The sequence below is a fragment of the Bemisia tabaci genome, chromosome 7 (assembly GCF_918797505.1).
Source record: "Bemisia tabaci chromosome 7, PGI_BMITA_v3".
Taxonomy (NCBI): Eukaryota; Metazoa; Arthropoda; class Insecta; order Hemiptera; family Aleyrodidae; genus Bemisia; species Bemisia tabaci.
In genome coordinates this window covers 30225157-30247842 of record NC_092799.1, presented here as the reverse complement: position 1 = coordinate 30247842, position 22686 = coordinate 30225157, and the positions used below count along the sequence as shown (strand labels likewise).

Here is a 22686-nt window from a genome sequence, read left to right as displayed (position 1 = left end):
CCTCTGTCTATTGCGACCACCAGCATTCGCCAATAGGATCACTCTTATTTCTTCTTTGTCTATCAAAATCAATAACTAGCCTGCCGGATTTCCATCATCATTACGTTTTCAACTTCGCTCACTGTGCCCTCGGTTTAGTGGCACTGCTCCGACTCTTCAAAGACATCACCAAATGGACTGCTTTTCGCAAATAAGAACTACAACTTTGGGCTCAGTTTATAACTACGTATGTGCCATTATTTTTCTATGCAAATAAGTGTTGTTATGGATAAAATAAAAAAAGCTCTACTCAATGTTAACGTTTTCGAGAATTCTTTAAAATTTTCCAGTGTTTCGTATATCTAACGTCGGTAGCAACTTACACATGGATGCGAAACTGCGAGGTCCGAGGTCGCATATTACAGAAATGAAACGAGTACATACGTATGAAGCAGAATTCCACGACGAGACACAAAAAGAAGGGCTGCAGCGAGGTGTAGAACCGAGTGCTTACCTGCAACAAAAGAAACGAGCATCGTCTATTAAAATCAAGTTCAAAAAAGACGATAAAATGCAAACAAAGAGTAAGATAAAACACAAAATTTCGAGGGGGAAACGGCGACAGGCTCCCGTTTTATCGACTACGAGGGGGAGGAAAATGAAAAACCCCTCGGGAAATGTCGTTGAAAATGCGGTTTGTTTATGGTGGTATTAAAATTAAAAGAAAAAAACTTACGGGGTCAGGTTGAAACTACACGGAATGATAATAAAAATATATTTATTATGCACTCCCTCGATTCCCTTCGGCTTCGGAGCGCTCCGGCGAGACACGGCGTCTGCGTCCCCGGCAAACGAGCTGATTAATTATTTCGCATCCATCAAGCGCTCGGTAAATCCCTCACACGCTCCGGCGGTTCGGGATCAGGTGCGGCGTTTTTTCCGCAACCACGCGGCGCGGCGCTCGGCGAGCGTAAAAACTTCGCGGGAGAAAAAGATGGGAGCTCCGCGCGCGTCCACTTTCACCGGCCCCCGTGCGGTAGCCGCAGATTGGAAAAAAGAACTTCGCCGCGTTAGCAGCTGCTTGGGCGGGGACAAAATCAACACCGCTAAACATTGAAAAAGCTTTCTCTACCCCTCCCCCTACTCTTCACTCTTTTTCCGTCGCTGGAGCAACTTTCCGTGTTATTACCACCGGGTCCGAGTTAGACTACCAGGAGCGTAGGTTGCGAGAAGTGGCGGAAGCGCGTCTAACTTCGCCCCTCCACTAAACGGTATTGAAACGAAACGATTTTCCGAGTGATAAACCGAGTTTTTCATCACGGGAGGAGGAAAGAGCTCATTAAAATTTGACGTAAAAAGCTTTCCCCCGCATTCGACATGTCTACGTTCTCCCTTTACTGACAGTGACTTCATATCATGTGTGGGGAATGTAACGCATCACCTCGAGGTTCATTCAAAATGGGAAATTCTGACAAATCTTTAATTTTGTCCATTGCGCACGGAAAAACGAGATAGACTAAGTCCTAACTTACCAAACGATTCAAGCACGGAGAAAAATCTGCTTAATAAACCGATTAGTGGTTCATATGGAACACCACTAACAGTGGTTAATGAACTATTGATTCTCGGTCTGTGAACCATACTAAGGTATAAATGCTAATATTATATAGTGCCTTTACCACATGAACCAATGATTGGTTTAAAAACCGTAGATTTTTCTTAGTGAGGAGGACAGATTTCTGCCATAATCCAATAAATTAAATATGGGACAGGAGGAATTTTTTCAGGGGACACTCTTCTCAGACTCAGCTCAAATACGACCACGGAATAGGGTAGAATATTGACTTCATTCAGCAATTAATAATTCGGAACCAAATTTTTTCGGCTCATTTCAGTAACAACTTATACGCGATTAGTTTCCCTTCGCAGATAGGTGATTTTAAAGATGAGTCGGAAATAGTGCAAATTCCATGTGAGGGGAACTCCTCTCGGTGGACCTGCGAGTCCACCTGCAACGCGGAAAATCGCCCGAGTTCGCCTCCGTTCGAGTGGTTTGACCCACTGACACTCCGGAGGAGTGCGAGGGAAGGGAAACGGTCGGGGATCCGGGGGAATGCTTGGATTGAAGGCGAGCATATTTGCGTATCGTGTCATTCGTATTGGCTTGGGATGGTGACAGATCAAGTGGGTCGAGCTGGCCGGGCAGTATCCGAGCGAACGAGATATGCTGGACTCCCGGCTCCAAGCTGAAAAAGCTCTGTTGTCATGTGAAACACGTGGCTACGCGTCGTCGGCCATCTGCTCCGACAGGCTCATTTTTTAAACTTTTATCGCCACGTCAAGGCACCGAAAATCGATTTATTACAACTTGTGTAATCTTACGAAAAAAAAAGTTTCAAGCATATTCCCGCCGGTGCCTCTCAACGTCGAGAACTTCTGAACCCCACACATTTCCACTCGTCTAAAAGCCACAATATTCCAGTCAGTGGCGAGGCGTGATCATCGATATTTCCCCATCTGAAGCTATGGCAAAGGATCGATTATACATGCGTTGTACGTTCGTTGCGAACACTTGGTTTATCGATCCTTTTCAATAGGTTTGAACGATACACCAATCGATAAATCGCACGGCACGCTACACCACTGATTTACAAGTAATCAAAAACAGTGCAATGCTTTAACTTCTTCATTCTCCGAGTTGTTTGGATGATCAAGCGTTTTTCGTTATTTCCTTAATCGTTAAGCGATTGTCACAATGAGATGCGTATGCTAAGTTATTAAGTGCACTTGCCTCCATGAAAAAATGGCAGAAAATTGAAAGTATTATGTGACGAAATAAAGGGAGAGAATTTGACTCCTTGATATTGTTTGATGCGGGAAGATAAGCTTGAACTCAGAGAATCACTCCAATACACCATGGTCAAACAATCGTAAGCTTCAATCGATCGGTTGACTCGGAAAAAACACATCTCTACAACGTGAGTCAACGAATACACTTCCATCTACATCATATTCATTCGCAAGAATTTTCATTCAAGTTCGAGGGGGTCCGAAACGAAGGTCAGCACATGGCCGAAGCAAGTAATTAATTATGACGCAGTCCTACCTCATTAAAAAGTTGCGAATATAGAGACAGAGTGCGGCAATCTCGCTGGGTCGAGGGGAGAGATGGGGGGCTAACACGGCCGCGATTAGTCGGATGAATGGGCGTAGGATTTCACCTTGGCCGGACGGCTGGTGACACTGGATATGAATGAAAGTGGGCGATCGCGAATGGGCCATAATACGACTGCGATCACCGCAAGGGTCTCGTTTGAATCATGGCCGTTCGTAGGCGATCATAGCGATGAAAAGCTACCGGCAGTTCAAGAATTTCGGAGGAAGAAACGGATAATTTTCGAGGGCGAAAATTACGAGACGCATTCCTTCCTTTGAAATAAGGGCGGACGAGACAGAGCTTTAAGTTGTATGGAATCGCATGTTCAGAGTTATGGAATTTTAATTTTTAATGACGAGAACTTTACCTCTGAATAAATTGTCAGTTCTCGCTAACATAACTAATAATAATCCCCGGTTGATTCCATAAGTTAGTATTTCATGTTTAGTGGAAAATGGACGGATTTATCATAATTGGTCCGACTACATAGCACGTTACCTGGTATCTCTCATTTTTCGGCTCACCACGACAAAATTTATCAGTATTCGGCCGTAAAATTGTACGAGTGTATTTTTCGTTGGGAACATTCTCGGAAAGATCCGATGAGTTAGTTTTACAATAGAAAAACTAAAAAAATAAAGCATGACAGAACATTTGGCAACTTGAAATGCACTGGACCACTGGGCAAGGTACTAATTAAAGCATTCAGATACATGTTTCCTGATTAAAATATTACGTAGAACACGAGTCGGGCAACGAAAATTGCTGAAATTAATTTCTAACCGAGATATTAAATGTTTTTCGATGCATGAATTCAAACTCCCCGCTCATGCACAAAACCACGAACTCGGTGACTTGAGCGTAAGAGAAACATAATATGACTGTAAAAAACGCTATAATTAAAAAACAATAACTCTGGGGAAAAATATTTCAAAGTTACACTTGCAACAAGCGATTGAACTGGAATGTCTACACCTTTCTCGGAATCCACAGTTTCCCCATTGATTTCCTATTAAACTCGAAGTCTCGCCAGGGTGTCTACTAAAACAGGCTGATCAAAAATAAGTACTTTTACAGTACTTTTTCAGTACCTTATCAAGAAATATAGTGCCTCCTCGAAAAATTTCAAATGAAATTGCGACAAAAATGACAAAAAATCAAAAAGAATTCCGGTCCGAAAAATCAGTACTATTTCCGGAAAGTCCGAATATATTGCTGATTTTTAAGGGCGGCTCGGAAGTACCGAGAAAGTGCGGAAATTTTGCACGAAAGTCCGGAATTGTTTTCATTTTTGTCGAAATTTGGCGGGAAATTCAAATTTTGGAATTTTTCGAATTTCGTTAGTTGAAGGTATTGAAAAAAAAGTACTGAATTCTTTTGTAAAGGAGGTACTGAATTTCTTAGGAATGAACTAAAAAAGCACTATTAAAGTACTGATTTTGGGCCAGCCTGTTTTAGTATCCTGGAGAAAGACGACAGTCTCGAAAGAGACACATCAGTAAACAACATAATCATAACTGGTTGAACTTCAATGAAGATATCTCGAGGCGTTGTCGAACGTCTTTCAAGACTTGGCCGGCCAGAGAAATCCGCCCCCGTGGTCGCACTCACAGCGCGCGGCGTCCTTGGGAATGACGACGACCTTCCGCGTCGTATCACTTTTCTACCGGCCGGAGCGCCTTCCCCCGGCCGCGAGGCAGCCCACAACCCACGGTGCCCGACGACAAGGTGTCGCTCTGACGCGGCGCACGCCAACACGCGCCCGATTCGCGCGAGGAGGAACGGCCGTCGGGCGGACGAACAATCGACGGACGGCCGCGTGCAACATCTGCAACCTGCATTCAATGCAAGCGCCGATCCATTATCACCGGCCGTGATTCATTCGCGCCGAGACGCCGTGGCCCACGTTCACGTCCACGTTGTGTCGCACGTCCGGTGACTCCGCTGTGTTTACCGTTGTTCGGCACACCGTACGCAATCTCCGGAGGGCGTCAGCGTTGGTCATCTTGCAGAGCTTTCACCGAGGGTCGCAACGGCGGGGGACGAGAACGTCCGGTCGAAATTGAAAAGTTTCAGAGAATTAAAGTTCAACCGGTTATGATTATGTTGTTGTGTCTCTTTCGAGACTATCGTCTCTCTCAGCGCTCTTTTTAGTTGTCGAACATCGGAAAAAAACCACATTGGATCTAGAGTCCAGACTCTTGAAAACATTGACAAGATAAAATACTCTTGATTCAATCGGATTTTGCTTGAATCAAAACGAAATCTGCTTAAATTAAAAAGCTTGGTTCTTGATTTAAGCTAGATTCTGACTGAATCAGGAGTACTTAAACTTGTCGATGTTTTTAGGAGTCTGGACTCTAGATCCAATGTGTGTTTTTTTCCAGTGAATAGGTAAGAAGGGTGTCTACTAAAACAGGCCGGTCACGAATCAGTACTTTTACAGTACTTTTTCAGTGCATAACCAAGAAATTCAGTACCTCCTCAACAGAAAAATTCAGTACTTTTTCAAGACTTCTATTTGAAGGAATTCGAACACTTGCAAAACTTTGAATTCCTCGCTTAAATTGCGACAAGAATAACAAAGAATGAAAAAATTCCGGACCTTTTTACGGAATTTCCGCACTTTTTCCGTACTTCCGGACCATCTTTAAAAAAATCAGTACTGTTTTCGGACTTTCCGGACTTGTAGACATCCTGGTAAAGCAGAGCTCATGACTAAAAAAGGAACGTGAATTGCTGACAGCAAACAACGAAAAAGGAGCCGCGAAAACATACACTCACGAGGGTCAGAAATAAAGAGGGCGTAGGAATCTCACATGTCCCGCAATCCCGTCGGGACAGAAAAAACCCAGTGACTTACTCAACGGGGGCCGTTTCGGATTCGCGTGACTTTCGGGTCGGAGGAGACCCGGTCGACAACGACGTGCGCGTCAGGTGGACTCCTCGCCCTCGCCCCCTTCCGTTCTATTATTTTCTTTTTTTAGAGCCGAGGCGAAAAATAGAATGACAGCCCGATATGTCCCGCGCGTTGTCGGTTCAACGCGCGTTGGGGTGAAATGTTTCCGTCAAATTTAAAAATTCCTTACTTCCCCTCGACTGCTTCAGGTTAACGGCCGAAGAAATTTCTGACTTTTCCTTCGACTTCCAAGGGAGTGAGGTTTTAAAATGCCTGTCACGAGAAATACTTTGGTGCCACGCTCAAATGCTGAAGCGCTGCGCAGGTACTTTTAACATTTTCGGAGTTCCAAATCCTCTGTTTTTAGCCGTAGTGTTTCCTGTGCTCGCGGGGGCAAACTAGGCGCTGAATTCAGAAATGACAGAATTTAGGCGGTCAAAAATTCATCACTACTGATAAGTGTCAAACTTGGGTTATACGGGTTTTCCTGCCAAATTCCACGTATAAATCGTGGTTTTTCCTTGCCGAACGGAACTTTCTGTTTTTCCTATGGCTCTCAGAACCCTATTTGTCTGTAAACAGTATGGATGCGATTAGAGCCGTCCAGTATAGTAGTTTCATAGTAGTTTCAATAATACATGAAAATTGTAACAGTTTTCCCTGATTTTTCAAGACCTTGTTACATCGGCGCAGATGAATACCTCCAGCAGCGCCAGTTGGTCAATCGAGATACTCCAAGAAAAAGTGTTGGGCAACCTATATTTTTTCTGATATTCAAGTTATCAGACGTTTTCGGCCTAACAAATAAAAAACAAAACCACCGTCCCTTAAGATTCGAGGATAACGAAAGAGAAAAAATTGTTTTCCTCCCTTGATATCCGTGATTTGGATTAGTCGGTGGTTAGTGCTTATGATATGTCGCGAGGTCGACATTTTTTCTTCCTTCCTTCCTACCTCCGTTTCGTGGTGAAGGGGGTGGGGGCGGGGGTTTAAAAAGTCAAGCCCTCTAGTGAGAGAGAGATTAGGACACTTGAGCCCGTCCAGATGTGGTCCGAGAGAGAGATGAATGGTTGTTTTTTTTCGCCCCGCGCCGAGAGCCGAGAGGGCACCGGAGAAAAAAAAGGGCAAAAAAACAAGGGGGAATTAGGAAGGAATGCCGGGAGGGGGGAGGAGGGGCGGGAAAAACGCGAGCGCTATTCAATTTCTCCGACTGCTCTGACTTGTTAATCTCCTCTCTACCCTGTTGTCGGGTCTGGATGCTCCGGGACCGTTCGCAGGAACCTCAAAGCTCAACGATGTTTTAATAATTCCAGTAAGCCGCGGGGAGTGTTTGAAAGGAAGAAAGGAACATCATTAAATAGTATTTTTGTTTTAACGGGGGTGAAATCAAAGGTAGTAATGAATTAAGATGGATGCGATTCATTCCGCAGCAATTAGAAGCTTTCAAGCTAAATCTCTGCACTAAATTTTTTTCCTTGTTACTATCGCATTGTAAAACGCCGTAACTGTAAACCTGAAAAATGTCGTTAAAAAACGTAGCCTCGATTCAAAATAGTCGCACGATCATTGTGCTTTCTCATAAAAAAGAGGAAATTGAATTAGAATGTAAAATACGGGGAGCACACAATTTCACATGCACGGGTAATTTCACATTGAGCACTGTAAATGCATACAATCTAATCTAATGATACACTGACACATTCACGGGGAAAAAAAAACACATTGGATCTAGAGTCCAGACGCTTGAGAACATTGACGAGAAAAAATACTCTTGATTCAATCAGATTTAAGCTTAAATCAAAAGGAAATCCGCTCAAATTAAGAAGCTTGGTTTTTGATTTAAGCAAAAATCCGATTGAATCAAGAGTATTTTTTCTTGTCGATGTTTATAAGGGTTTGGACTATAGATCCACTGTTTTTTTTTTTCCAGTGGTCGATGAAGAAAGGGAGGGAAAAAACCATAAGTTCTTACAGGTTGTTGTACAGCTCTATTCGGTATATATTTTCCAGATCAATGCGAGCTCAATTTAAGACATTTTCAGTGAATGACGATAAATGTTCATCCGCTCTAATATCGCGGTTCCGTCGAGCCTTACAGATTCAAATAAATTGAGACGTTCAAAAACGAGACGCAGTCTCGTTATTCGTTTTATCTGCAATGCACGAAAACTGGGAGGTCCATTCGAATTACACAATCCATACAATCGCATTCGGAGATTGAAGATTAATGAAGTCAAGCCTAACAATAAGTCACCCGTTTTTGGCACGGCACCAGCCGGACGGCTCTTCGCTCCCAGTTACAGCTATCCAAAACGCGCTTCGTAGGGTCCGCAGGGCAAGCAAATATTTTCCTTCATATCTGATGCCATTTTTATGGACGGATGGGCATTAAAATTTTCCCGTGGGTTAGGATGTTACTGTGTACTGGAAAATTTACCTCTGGGCAGTACTATTACCCTTTGTCACTTGAATGGAAAGCCTGACAAAACAACTCCTTCGACTAAGCAAACGGACCCTGATGTGTTTTCTGCGAAAATGTCCCATTCGTCGTCCGTTTCTCAAATGTGTATTTCAGCTATCGAGATCTTTTCACGGAACGGATACGGAACTGACGGCGAACTTAGATTTTTGTCTAATGAACCCACACAACGGACTACTACTCGAGCTCCCCCCCTCCCCCTCCCCCCCCCCCAAAAAAAAAAAATAAATAAATAAATAAACAAACAATGAAAAGGTCTTCTCCTTGAATTTGAGGAATTTGTTTCTTGAGGACTCCTTGAATTTTGGGGGTATTTCGAATAATGGTCCGCAATGTACGGGTTTACTAGACAAAAGTCACAAGTTTGCAGTCATCCGAGAAAAGCTGATCTTATAGGAAGTCTACAAAATTTAAAATAGTGCAGCAGGAGATTTACTTAAATGGTCCTTAGAAAGGTCACGTGAAAAAAAGAAGAAAAAAAACCAACTAAACAATGGCCCGAACTGATGTAAGAAGGTGGCGAAATGGTGCTGGGTCCAGACCATTTCGCGGGGAAAACAAAGCCAAGGAGCTCCATAGATGGAATGATTTTTGGAACTTCTTGGCTTCGTTTCCCCGCGAAATGGAAGGTAACGTGTATCAATGCTACACCTTTCCAGCACCATTTTTAGCCAGCTTTTGGCATTTTAGAGCGCAAATACCTGACTTACAGGCGCATTTTTCGCAGGGCGCGCTGTAAAAATTGAAACCTACGAAAAATCTGAACTGAGGTGAGTTCTATTTGACAACGGCCCTCGACGGCGACCGGCCGGGCGCGTAGCTCGGGTTTATTACGACACGACATGAACTTGAATTTTAAACACAGTTGGTCGACATCTCGTAAGTTAGTTAGTTTGCCAGTAGATTAATTAATTAAACTCGGTGTACGACCGAGAACAATGCACTCGGGGTTGGCTCCACTCGCAAACTCGCTACAGCCGGAGCTCAACGCCGGACCGTGCCACCTGGACCTAATACTGCCGTCCTGAGGAAAAACGCCGTATCAACACTTGAGAGTTGCCAAATTTCCTCCGGTTAAATCATTATTTCCGCGGAAAGGCATGAATATTTTTCCTTGAAATATTCAGGAACTTTGGGTAAAATTGCGAAAAAAATTATCTGAAAAATAGGGTGAAAAGTATCCATAAATTCACCAAGAAATTCGAGTTATATCAAGGGAAATCTGGCAACGCCTGAGAGATCATACGACGTTCTACTTGGCACGGCAGAATAGGACGAAGCGCAAGTTTCAACCCTCGACGCGAATTCAAGCGTAATCCGGGACGAGGACTCGCATTCCTCCTGTGGATCCGGTGCATGTCCCTCGGTATCTACTAATTACTCTCAAAATGCACACTGCAACGGATTCGGCTTTTGTTGAGCTCAAGAGGTTTTAAAACAAATAACTCCCGGTCAAATGTCAGGTACGGCGAAATCGAAATGAGCGACGAAACGCCGGAGCCTGAGTTAGTACCATTGTAGAATTTGAATAATTCACCATCCTCGGCAGTGGAAAATCTCCGATCACCAGGGCTCCCATTTCCCGGAACTAGTTCCGAATTCCGGTATTTTTTAGATTTTCCTTAATTTTTTCCGGAACTTTTGAAATTCTTGAAATTTTCCGGAACTTCCTCGAAACTATCGACGGTCATGGAGTGGAAGAAATTGGAACAAAAAAGTTCAGGATCCCGGACAAAAAAGCGAGCTCACTTGCCTCAGTGACAACAATCCCTAAAAAAGACGCACGAATCTCATCGCGCAGCTGACTCGCGAAAAACAGAATTTCCGATTCCACAGCGGAGTAAACGGCCAGTGGCAGCATCATCGTCATCCCGGTCGGGACGCACGCCAATGAGCCTTTCACTTTCTGATTTTTCCTCGTCGGTTCCGAATTTTCGTCGCTCTATTTGACCGCGGTTCGCCAACGCGGACTTATTATTCGGGCGACGATTTTTATCCCCCCCCCCCCCCCCATTCGCGGCTTATTCGCGTTTGATAAGTGATTGCGTATCGTGGGCGTCAAACGAGTACGTCAACGCGCTGCTGGCCCACGCGAATCGCAAGCCCTGATCATAACTCAAGAGCTTTCTTAATGAACCGTTCACATCGGCGCGGTCGCGTCCGTTCAACAATGTTGCCGAATTTTGTACATATCTTATTGGACGTCACGCTAGGAACGATATATATTTACGACCGGAAAATGTATGGAATTTAGTCTTGACTTCAACATCGTGCTCTCGAGGTGGGGAGGGGTTTGGGGCCGTGAAAAAATAGCTCTGTTGCCTCGTAGAGCGCTGAACAGCAGACGCGTGAATACGGATGCAAGTACAGAAAACACGTAGATATGGATTTCCAGCGGCACAAAATGAGCGAACAAGGAGTTTTATTTTTAAAGAAATAAAATTCAACAATTTTTAAGACATTTTGTAAAACGTAAGTGAAAGTGCTGCATATTCTCATTGAGGAGCGGTAGCGGTTACGTGCAAAACGATTGCAAGTCGTATACAGTTTCACTCGAATGATCTATGATGTTTACGAAGCAAACATTTACTTTTCTTCATGCTTGATATTAAAATTAAAACTGACAGGAGTTGGAACAGCGGCAGGTTGTCAGGTATGAATTATGCACTTGAGAGCACATGGAGGGAAAAGCTTGACTATTGCATCATTTTGGCATCCGACTAATAAAGTGCGGAATTTCATGTAGAACGAGCGGAGTGACTTTCTAAAATATTAATTATATATCTGATAACTATATATGACTAAAAATATCAATTATTTAATGGCATAGTTGGATGTATTTTAATCGGAAAGGACCAACTTACATATCAATTTCGACCCAAGAGAAAGAGGCTTTTGAATATTTATTCTTCTGTAAGACTCAGTGTTACAGATAAAGTTCGACGCTTATTTTCACACTCGTAAAATTTTTTTATCCACTTTGAATCATTAAAACGAGAAAATTTGCGACTAATTTGCAACTAATTAATCTCAAAGCTACTTCGAACTTCCTTCCTTACAAAATACGCCTTGGTTCATTGCCGTTTCATTCGGTCCAGTCATCTTAATCTTGCTCCACTGATAGGGTACTTGCGGCGGAACTTAAGGCGCCTGCATACAACTATACGTACTCGACGGATGTCCATGTTGCATACAGCCCAAATTGAAGGCGTTTTGAATGGCTTGACTCTCACAAGATCTGTGTGTGTACGAGCGCTATGTCTTGAAACTGCAGACCACGGCCGGCGTCCAGCACTTACTTTTATCATTTAAAAATATTCCCAGAAAATACCTACCATGACTTTCATGAACCAAGAGCAAATCATATTATAGACTATCAACTGTTGGAGAAAAAAATGGCCATGGTATTTTCATGATTCCCGGCGTCAAAAATAAATAATTCCCAGACTGTAAGTCGGTTTTAGGGAGAAATGTAATTCCATGATTGTTCGGCACAGAAAATCAAGGTAGTCTGATTATTTAATTATTAGAAACTTTAACCCTCAGGGAAAATTTACTATATCTTTCGAAGAGGTACTTATACAATCTTGTTTCTGGTGTTTCCAGAATTGAAGACTTGCAAAAAAAAAATTCACAAGATAAGTAAATTTTCTGCGGAAGTAAAGACGATCTCTTTTCCTGATTTTCTGCGTACTCCCCGAAATTTCCATAGGCAAACTTGAAAACTTGATGGTTCCTCAGAAAAAATCCCACAATGCCCAAATTTTCCGCGAAATTATACACGTTTCCCATCGTGCCGTAAAATCCTCGGATGATGATTGCCAACGTTCTCGGTCTTCCAGATTCCTGGACACCCAGGAGGCGTCGTTCAGGCAGGTAAGAAACTGGAGCTACATGAAATCATTCTTGACGTGGGGTCCCTCCTTTCTCTCGGCGGGCGGGGGCCAGACTCCGAGTTACAAGTTACCGACTCGACGATACGAGACTTCACTTGAAGTCACCACTCGGCACTCGGCCGTTCCCTCGTAAACAGTTAATTACGTTGAATTAATTAAATCATGTTCCGACGACACCGGGTTACAAACCTCGGCGCGCCCCCTTGCCGAGTGGCCCGGGAAAATCGGGGCCGGCACCCGGGCGGGCGCGCGGGACTCGCATCGATCGGGCACTGCACGCCGGGCGCGGATCCGAGCGCGGTAATTAATCACAACCGCCGGGGAAGTTGCCTTCTGCACCCTCCCACCTTGGTCCGTGCATCATGCATCCAGACGATTTAAATTTAATCCCCCCCTGCTTCAACCGGCGGCTCCCGGATTGAGCCAAGCCACTCACTCGAGTCGCATTTTTCGTCCCGGACCGAGACCAGTGCTCCCAATTCCCGAAACTAGTTCCGAATTCCGGAGCTTTCGAGATTTCCTTGAATTTTTCACCGGATCTTTTAAAATTCCCGAAATTTTCCGCATCTTTTGCATTTTCCGGAACTTTTGCAAAAATCCAAAAGGAATCCCGGAACTTTTGACGGTGATGGAGCGGGAGAAATTGCAACAAAAAACTGTCGTAGACGTCCATCAAGCTGCGTGAGAAAAGCGGAACGGAAGATCTGTCGCACAATGGACCGAATCAATGGGAGAGGTCTGACATAAATTTTTTCACTAGAACCGCAAATTTAGATGTTCATTTCGTCAGATTTTAAACTTTGAGGGGTGATTCTTGAGGAAAATTTTATGAGAAAATCAAAGTTATGAACTTTTAAAGTTTTCAAATTTTGTCCGACCTCTCCCATTGACTCGATCCACTGTGTGTCGGGACGAAAAGCGTCCGCCTAATGCACATTAATCAAATCGCGGAGAAAAATTAAAAGGAGGAGGATGAATCAATCGATACTTCATTAAACGCGAGTTCCACTCATCGGACTGAATTGTCGACGACGAGAAAAGAAGAGGCCAAGCGGTAGGAGGGGGAGGGCGGCCGCGAAATGAGGTCAGTTATAAGAAAATGAAATGAGCGGAAAATAAGACGACGATACATCACGAGCTGAGGGGAACGAGCTTCGGCGAGAGGAAAGCTCGAAAGCTTTCAATCCATCACTCGGATGGGTCACACTCCGAAATAAAAGCGCTTATAAACACTTTTTACAAACGCAAAAAGAAGGGATGTTATGAAGGGGAGGGACCGAGGGGGCAAGGTATTGAGCGGAGGTGATTAATGATTAAGAATCGAGCTGCAGTGATAAGCCCCGCAGGAAGGAGTCTCCTCTCGAGGATGGGGGACGCCGCCGCCACCCCCGCGCGGGCAGAGGGGTTGAAAGCCCGGGAGAATAAACTGCAGGGGGCAAGGGACAAGTTTCGAGATGGATGTTGGGCGGCAACGGTTATTGGTGACATCGCGAGGACAAAAGGAGCTTGTTGCCACATTTTAAAGGAGCTAAACGTCAACAAGGTGTCTACTAGAATACACTGGCCAAAAATCAGTGCTTTTATAGTACTTTATCAGTACATTCTCAAGAAATTCAGTACCTCCTCAACAGAAAAATTCATTACTTTTTCAGTGCCGTTGATTAACGAAATTCTAAAAATTTCAAAAAATTGAATTTCTCGCTCAAATTGTGATAAAAATGAAAAAGGAGAAAAAAATTCCGGACCTTCTTGCGGAATGTCCGCACTTTTTCAGAGCCTGAAAATCAGTACTATTTCCGGACTTGAGACACCCTGGTCACAGGAAAACAATATAAATCGATGTATTTGCATTGGTAGCGTTGGAAGAGGTTATCGATGACGAACGAACAATACCGCCTACCTGAAGACTGACAATTTTGTAGAGAGAAGAGAAAAATTCGCCATTTTTGTAATTTTAAGGTTAGATCTGCAATTTTTTCAAACATTTTAGCATCATTGCAGAACTCTCGTAAAAAATTGGGGGGGGAAAAAAAAATAAAATCATCAGCTTGCATATATTATATTGTAAAATGTGGCAAAGCCGCTAACTCATTTTTGCCAAAATGGTCGGTTAGGCGGTAACAGAAAAACGATATGAATCGATTTATTCGAATTGGTAGAATTGAAAGAGGTTATGTCATTGTTATTGTTTGGATCCGATCCGATTCGACGGCGAATCCCCACGGTGACGTCAAAACTGACGGAGAGTAGTGCGCTTCGATGAAGAGAAATCTAGTCTGAAAACGAACGAGGTTTTCCGCACGTGCTTCGGATAAATATTATATGGGGATCAAACATAAGCGAACGGAAGATAATTTGATTCGCAGAGCTGTATAGCTCCTGGGTAAGAAAGGAAGGACCTGGCATCATTTTAAGACCTCGCATTTTTCCGAGAATACAATCTGGAATCATTCTCCTCCGGGTCGTTATGTTTCGCCTGATTCTTTATTCTTTTTTGCCTTTCTGAGATTAGAATGAAAAATACGCACGACGGCATCGAAATTCCGAGGCTGGGGTGGAATACTTCAATTCATACTTCAATACTTCAATTCATACTTCAATTGCATGCACATGCCGACTGTTGTTATTGGGTTTTCTCGGTGCTAGAGTAGCTAAGGTAGTGGAGGCGACATATTCATTTCTCGAGTCAAAAGCGAAAGGAAAAACTTATGTGCACAGCTTAATTTTCCTGAAATAACATTGTCCGAGATGCTCCGACAACATCATGCAATTGAGGAAAAAACAATATGTGCGCAGTGAACTAAAAACGGGCGTAGTTCTGCCGAACGGAACCATGTGCAATGTGCATTATGACGTGAGCCCTGTTAGGCGTATATTCTTATGGGTCTCAGGGCTCATGTCTTAATGCACATAGTTCCATTTGGCAGAATACGTCCAAATAAACAAAAGCCGCACTCGATGAATACGTTATGTAGGAGAGAAAAATTATTTGTTGAACGCTAGAGACCAAAATTGGCATAAACATATTAGACGTAGCAGCATCCCTTCTCAATTATTACAGAAACTTCATGTAAGGTAGGTATGATTACAATTACTTTTTATTGAGGGAGAAAATTAGATGGTAGGGAAAATCCGGCGACACACGCTAAACCGTTTCTAGTAAAAGTCATCCGATTTCTGTTCTCCTAGATTTAATCTCCAAAACACGGTCTTCTGACACGCTCACTGCATGACCACTGTTGAAAAAAACCTGACTTCGGCAAATACCTGGAAGGATGCTCTGAAGATATTTATGTACGGTAAAAGATCCTCGAGTCTCATAATAGAGAGAAAGTTAAGACGTCGTAAGTCTCAGTATACTATAAAGGGACTCTAAGGGTTCCAGGATGCAACTATGTAGCAAAACCGGTGCTGATAAGAGGCAAGTAATCGACGATTTGAGCAGGAACGGCAGCCATGCCGAGCGGTGCAGCGATGACGTAGAGGAAGCGACTAACGACGGCGAGGAGCGGAAGAAATAAGCGATAAAACATAGTTCGTGCAGCTTCGAGTGCCGCATTCTCACCGCAACAGATTCTTTAGGGTTCTTTTTAGAGCCCCAAAGAATCAGTTTCAGGTATGTAGACCATCGGCATCAACGACTTTAGTGCAAATTTTAGTGAATTTTCTGCAATGTCCCTAAAATTTAAAAAGGAATTCGCACGAACGTTAAATTGAATTGCCCAGTTAAATTTGAAAATAGCAGATGCGACTTGGTTCGTTTCTGTTAAACGCCGTCCATACACTGAAAAAAAAAAGTAACTTGGATCAAATATGATAATTCTTGAATTTGCCGCCAAGAATTTTCTTTATTATGCTTAAACCTGACTTGTTCTTGATTCAGGAAAAATAATGCTTGGGTTAATCAAAAAAGTAGCTTATATTAACCGGCAAAATTCTTCTTGGCGGCAAATTTAAGATTCTTTTTTTTCCAGTAGTGTAAACTATCGCTTTCTTGTGACGTGAGACTAAGGGTGTCTTATAATACTTGCGATGTCCTGTTCTGCTACTAAACGAGGCTCTCTAGAAAAGCCCGGCCGCGGCGAACGACTCGACTTTGCACGCGGTTAAACTGTTTATCAATCTTGCGACCCCCCTTGGCTACGCGACGGCTGTCGAACGGCGCCTATAGGGGGTGGTTACTCGCCGCCGATGCGAAGCCGCTTCCGGGGGTAGACTCAATAAAACTAAGACAAAATATTTGCTCTCACGACAATTCGAAACTAATCTTTCGCCCGGGGGATCGACAAGAATCTTGACGCCCTCCGCCGCCACCCCTCGTCGACTCGCTACCCGGGACTCTCTCGCTCAAGTATTCCGGCAGGTGAGGCAGGGTTCCCGGAAAAACAACACAAGAGTACTCCCGTGCTCGGAGAAAACTCCGTGTGAATTTTCAAATGTTGCCGAATTTCCCCAAATAAAATCTTTACTTTTGAAAGGATGCAGGAATGTTTCTCTTCGAAATTGTGTACACAAGCCCGAATAAATTGCGAGGGAAATCCTCTAAAAATTCAACGAAAAAACTCCATACCTTATACAAAAAATGCATGTTTAATCAGCGGAAATTCGGCATTGTTCTTAGACCATGTTGAGTTGTCGAGGATTTCAAGCGCCTTTGAATCTAATTGGCGTTTGAAAAGAAGAAGAAGAAGAAGAAGAAGAAAAAAAAAAAACAACAACAACAAATTTTCTTACTTCTGTAAAGCGTGCTGATAGCTCCGCGATTTTCTTAAGAATTGAGAGCTTGTAATCCACCTCGTTGGATAACGATTTAAAAAATCGGTCATTCTCTGATTCATCGCATTTTTTCGAACATTTCCAAGACCTTCTTACCATTAAATCCCATACAATGCACTTGGATTGTTAGGTTTCTACTATACTCTCAGAACCTTGAGACTCAGATGATCTTAGGTGTTTGATGATTTCGCTGAGATCAAAAAATCTCTAAGTTACTGGGCTTTTTTAATTTGATAAAGGCCTAAGCCCAAGATATACCTACAATGTAGGTTTCCTAGCGAAACTGTCCTAGGCTCAGAGCTTTGAAACGCGAGCGCACTTTGACGGCGGATTAATACGCACAGACCCCCGACCTTGCGGTCTCTGGCGACCCCTACCGCTCCGGCGTCAGTCAACCCCTGACCAAGCCAAACACGAAGCCAGACAACTGTATTAAAACTTATTAAAGCTGCCCCTTGTTGTGACTTCAAAGTTTGCGGTCGGAAGGTACAACAGAGACCGGAGCGGAGATTAGCTCGGGCCGAGTCGGAAGTTCAGGCAATCCAGTTATCGTTTCATCAAAGGCGGGAGACGCGCTTCGAGAGAATTTTTCCCGAATTCTAAATCAGGTCTGTCTGAAATCCTTGATTTTCCTTGTTCTCTGGTGATCCCCTGATTTCCCCGAATTTTTTTGGCTCCTGACGAAGTTGCCTGGTGATAAAGTAACCTTGGAGCTTACTCGGGAAACGTAAAACGGCCTTTCATGGACCGACTCGATATCGATTATCGATCAAAACGTGATTGAGTTCAATGGCTATCTCGTAAGTAGGCAATATTGAATTTCGTCCATTTAAACACACATCGATGGCTGGAGAACAATATCGCATACCTGCAAATTGACAGTACAAAGGAGAGACTCCGTCATTTTTGTAATTTTGTGGTTCCATGAGCAATTTGTTCATATATAATCAGCTTGCGTACTATATACAAAGTCGATAACTCATTTTCGCCAAAATTGCCAATTAGGACATCGGTTGTTCTTCAGCCACCAATATCCAGGAAAATCGATGTTTTAACGACACAGGCTGCCTCACCTAGGATTGATTACTGACAACTTATTCAAATGGAGAGAGCACGAAAAAGTTGTTAATTTGTGAGGATCACAACACCAGAAGTTATGATTCAAAAAGAAAACGACGTTCATTAAGTTCTGGGCGAGCTTCTGGCGGAAAGCTCGAGCTTTTGTCCACCCTAATGAGAGCGGAATCCTCGAGTCGACAGCGACGAGGCACCGCAGGAACGGGGCTCGGGCCATGTTGTGGGGGGTGGAAAGCCGGCTTGCACCCGCTTCTCACTTTCATAATAAGCGGCGCAATTTTCATTAGGATTCAAGAAATATCTCCCGACGTAAAAAGCTTGGCAGGAAACAAAATTAAAAACAACAGCCGTGATAATAAAAAGGCAACTTTATCTGAAAACCGCGTGGGGGCCGGAAAACCCGGGGGGTGGAGAGGGGGAGGACGACTGAAGAGCCATGGTTGCCGGTTCTGAGGAAAATATTAACGGAACACCCCGCTACACAAATTAGTAAATTAATAGTAAAATCATATATTGAGTGATTAATGCGAAAGATCCGAGATCTGAATTTGATTCCTAACAACATACCACATTAAGGACGACCAGAGTCGAAAATAGCGTATTACTCATTGGCACGTTTCAAGTCTCCTTTTGTGTACTACTATGACATTCTTTGGCTGATTCTTCAACATTTGATTTGAATTTTTTCCACCTGATGTAGAGAGAATTTCTATAATATGGAGAATTTCGTCGGTTTTCACCTGGTAATAAAAAAAATTGGAGATTTTGAGACGCTGCAATGGAGATACGCATTTCTCAACCTCAGTCAACGACGTAAAACTTTGAAACTGTCCCCCGGCGATATTGCTGTAAATATTGTTCCGGTTAGCTTTTGCCAGCAGAAATAAATAAAAATAGAGGGGTTTACGACAGATTTCACGACGAAATCTGAACCCGGGAGATCTTGTAACTTTCGACATGAAAGCGCTGGAAGCATATTTTAGCCGGCTATTTCGAAGAATCCCTTTCGGTGCGGATGGATTAAAGCTGTAAGTATCCGAACGCGTAAATCCACCGTTCAATTGGAAATTGGAGAGAGTGCTCGAATGAGCTTTCGCCATATTCCGCGCAACAGTAAAATGTTTCATTGTTCATCGCGAAAAAATCCTCATTCTGTACATTCTTACGAAAACTCCGTACGTTATTACTCGTTACTATCACGGTAGGCACCCTGAAGAGAGATCAGCAATTGGGTTAGGTTTTTATTTTTAGTAATTTAGTAAATATATTCAGTAATTCATTAAATATAAATCGATTGAATATATATCGATAAGAGATTGCTTCCGGTATGGATACACCCCACCATCTTCACTTAGGGGTGGGAGCGTTGGCAACCCCGACGCGAAGGGACCACACCCTCAGGCTCAACCACCTCGCGTGACGCCCGGTAAATCGCGAGAATTATTACTGCGTCTCCACCCAACCGACGGCGCTCACAAAAATCCCAACGGGGTTAACACTCCTTGGTGTGGTGTCCTAAGTCGCTCCTCACTTGATGAGAATGCTCCCGAATGGTAAATAAACGACACTTGCGGATCAGACGATCGGAAAATTGATACTAGATAGGCCTTAGAAGGCCTCTCTGAACTTTTCGCGAGATCATATCAAATCTTTCAATATGGACACACTGGAAAGAAAGCCACTTGGATGTGTAGAGAGCAGACTCTTGAAAAATTTGACAAGAAAAAAAACTCTTGACTTCATCGGATTTTTGTTTGAATCAAAACAAATTCACTTAGATCAAGAAGCTTGGCTCTCGATTCAAGCAAAGATCCAATTGAATCAAGAGTTTCTTTTTCTTGTTAAATTTTTTAAGAATCTGGAGTTCTGGACTCTAGATCCAAGCAACTTTTAATTCGTGATGTCACTGAAGAGGATGATAACCAATGATTATTTATACAATATGAAAAATCAATGGTTTATATGGAAACTCTAGTTCCTGAGTCTGATAACTGGTACTTTGATTAGGCAACCCTCTTTATCAACCTTATCGAAACCATTACAGCACTGAACACTGATAATATTTCTGCGCATCGGCATTTTTTAGTCCTCGATCACGCAAAGTTGAACGGTTTGTGCTTGCAGTATTCTATTCAACAAGGCTAAAACTAACGTTGCAAATTCAAACTCGTAAAATTAAATTACGTTGTAACTTTAACGAGTGACCCTGAAATTTAGGCGGTACAATCGTCGAATCTAGTTCAACAGAGGAACTAATGTGGAGCCTTGCAGCAGCAACTAACTTCAAAGTGAAATTGCGGCAGTGAAGTTTCAGCTGAAGCCTCAGACAAATAATCGAGTTAATTTGGTTAGGGAAACTTGACATGAGGGTAAAAGCGCGCGAAACTTGTACTTTCAGCAAAATTGAACAGAAACCACGCAGATAACTTCAACAGTACCGAAGTCGGCGTATAACCCAAATGGTAGTCAATTCGACTCGATCAAATTTCCTTTGATGATATCGTTATGCACTGGAAAAAAACACATTGGATCTAGAGTCCAGACTCTTAAAAACATCGACAAGAAAAAATGCTCTTGATTCAATCGGATTTTTGCTTAAATCAAGAGCCAAGCCTCTTAATTTGAGCGGATTTCCTTTTGATATAAGCTTAAATCTGATTGAATCAAGAGTCCACTTCCTCGTCAATGTTTTCAAGAGTCTGGACTCTAGATCCAAAGTGTTTTTTTTTCCAGTGTGCCATCTTCAATCGCCACTTACCGCGGCAGACTGACGCGCCTCAAAAGCCATACCCGTAATCACCACTAAATCAGAGATTCGGACAAGCTGATCTTCTCCGTCCCTTTTTTTTCGTCGGAAAAGTACAGGGGGTTTCCGGGGGGATCCGAAGTATGAAATTATAATATCCCGGATAGTTGCCCGCCGGAGCTGGTCCCCGGAGAGAAATTGCACGTTTGAAAAATGAGCTGGAAGTTGAGGCTCGCGGTCGGGACAGATGTTTCGCGAGAAGAAATTCACTTTACGAATTTATTCCCGCTCTGACCCTCCGTCTCGGTTCCCCGCGCGCTCGTCCCGGAATCCGAAACCTCCGCGGAAAAACGCCGTAAAACCACCCTGACGTTGCTAAATTTCCATCGATTTAACACTTATTTTAAAGTCGAGTACTCAGGATTGCCGCGGGATGATTATTGAAATTGATAGACAAAAAAGACATAGGGAGTAAGGAGCGATCCTATTGGTTGAAATGGGTGGTTCCTGGAGACTAAGAGAGAAAATGATGAAATAACCATAAGATCTCTCTTGGGTTGCCTTTAGTTAGACTACCTCTTTTGTCCATATTCCAACCACCCGCTTCCGTCAATGGGATCCCCCTCCTGTGGACTGATTATTGAAATTCATAGACAAAGCGATAGACAAAGAAAACATTGAGAGTAAGAAGCGATCCTATAGGTGGAAACGGGTGGCTCTTGTAGAATAAGGGAGAAAATGATGGACTAGTTATCGGGTCTCTCGTGGGTTGCCGTTAGTTAGTCTATCACCCACGTCCTTTGTCCATTGCAACCACCCGCTTCCACCAATAGGATCCCTCCAAATCCCTTTTGTCTTCTTTGTCTGTAGCTTCGTCTATGGATTTCAATAACAGGCCCGCTGGGATATCCCTTTTGTACTCTGTGCCTATAGCTTAGTCTATCAATTTCAACAATCGGCCCGCTGGTTTCACGAAATTTTAAAAAATCCTTGATTATCCCCCAACTTTCCATGAATTTACCGTCAAGATCCTCGACCCCACTCCCGAACTCTTTCTCCAGTTTCCCCTGACACACATACGACGGGAAATTCGGCGACGGCGGAATGAATTTACGGCGTTTTTCCGCGTGGCGGGGCGGCGTGCCGGACGCGCGGGTGGGTCAGGCGGGGTCGGGGGGCATCGCTCATCTGTTCCGTTTCCGAACGCTCGCCAAAACGCTTCGTTTTCCCGAGCTCCCTCGAGAAAGAAACCTGATATGTAGATCTGCTTCCGAGTGGTTCCAACTAACGTGAAATCACTCTCCAGCGCTCCCGGGCTCCTTCGCTTCACCCCCACCCCCCCCCCCCAGCACGTCAGTCCAACGTCGGAAAAACGCATCTCCCGAGAACTCGTTTCGATTGAGCTCTCCGATTCTTAATTTCGACTCTGCCGAGCCGTGGAAGACGGCCGCGTGAGCATTCGGATGTTGCAAAATTTCCTCGGATAATACTCGGATTTTCTCGAAAATATACAGAGGATTTTCAGAGGAATTTACTCGCAGTTCAAGCTTGCAGTAAGCAAGCACTGGGAAAAAGAAACACATTGGATCTAGAGTCCAGACTCTTGAAAACATTGAGAAGAAAAAATACTCTTGATTCAATCAGATTTCAGCTTATATCAAAAGGAAGTCCGCTCAA

The 22686-nt window shown here is 43.5% G+C and overlaps 1 protein-coding gene across 1 annotated transcript in view; it reads right to left on the bottom strand.

The window, feature by feature from the left end:
* Window positions 1–343: 343 nt before the first annotated feature.
* Window positions 344–22686, bottom strand: part of LOC109041486 (pumilio homolog 1) — a 376227-nt gene continuing 353884 nt past the window's right edge. The window contains exon 11 of the mRNA XM_072302962.1: window positions 344–493. Within this exon, the coding sequence (XP_072159063.1) occupies window positions 359–493 (135 nt within the window). The 3' untranslated portion in view covers window positions 344–358. The remainder of the gene's footprint in view (window positions 494–22686) is intronic.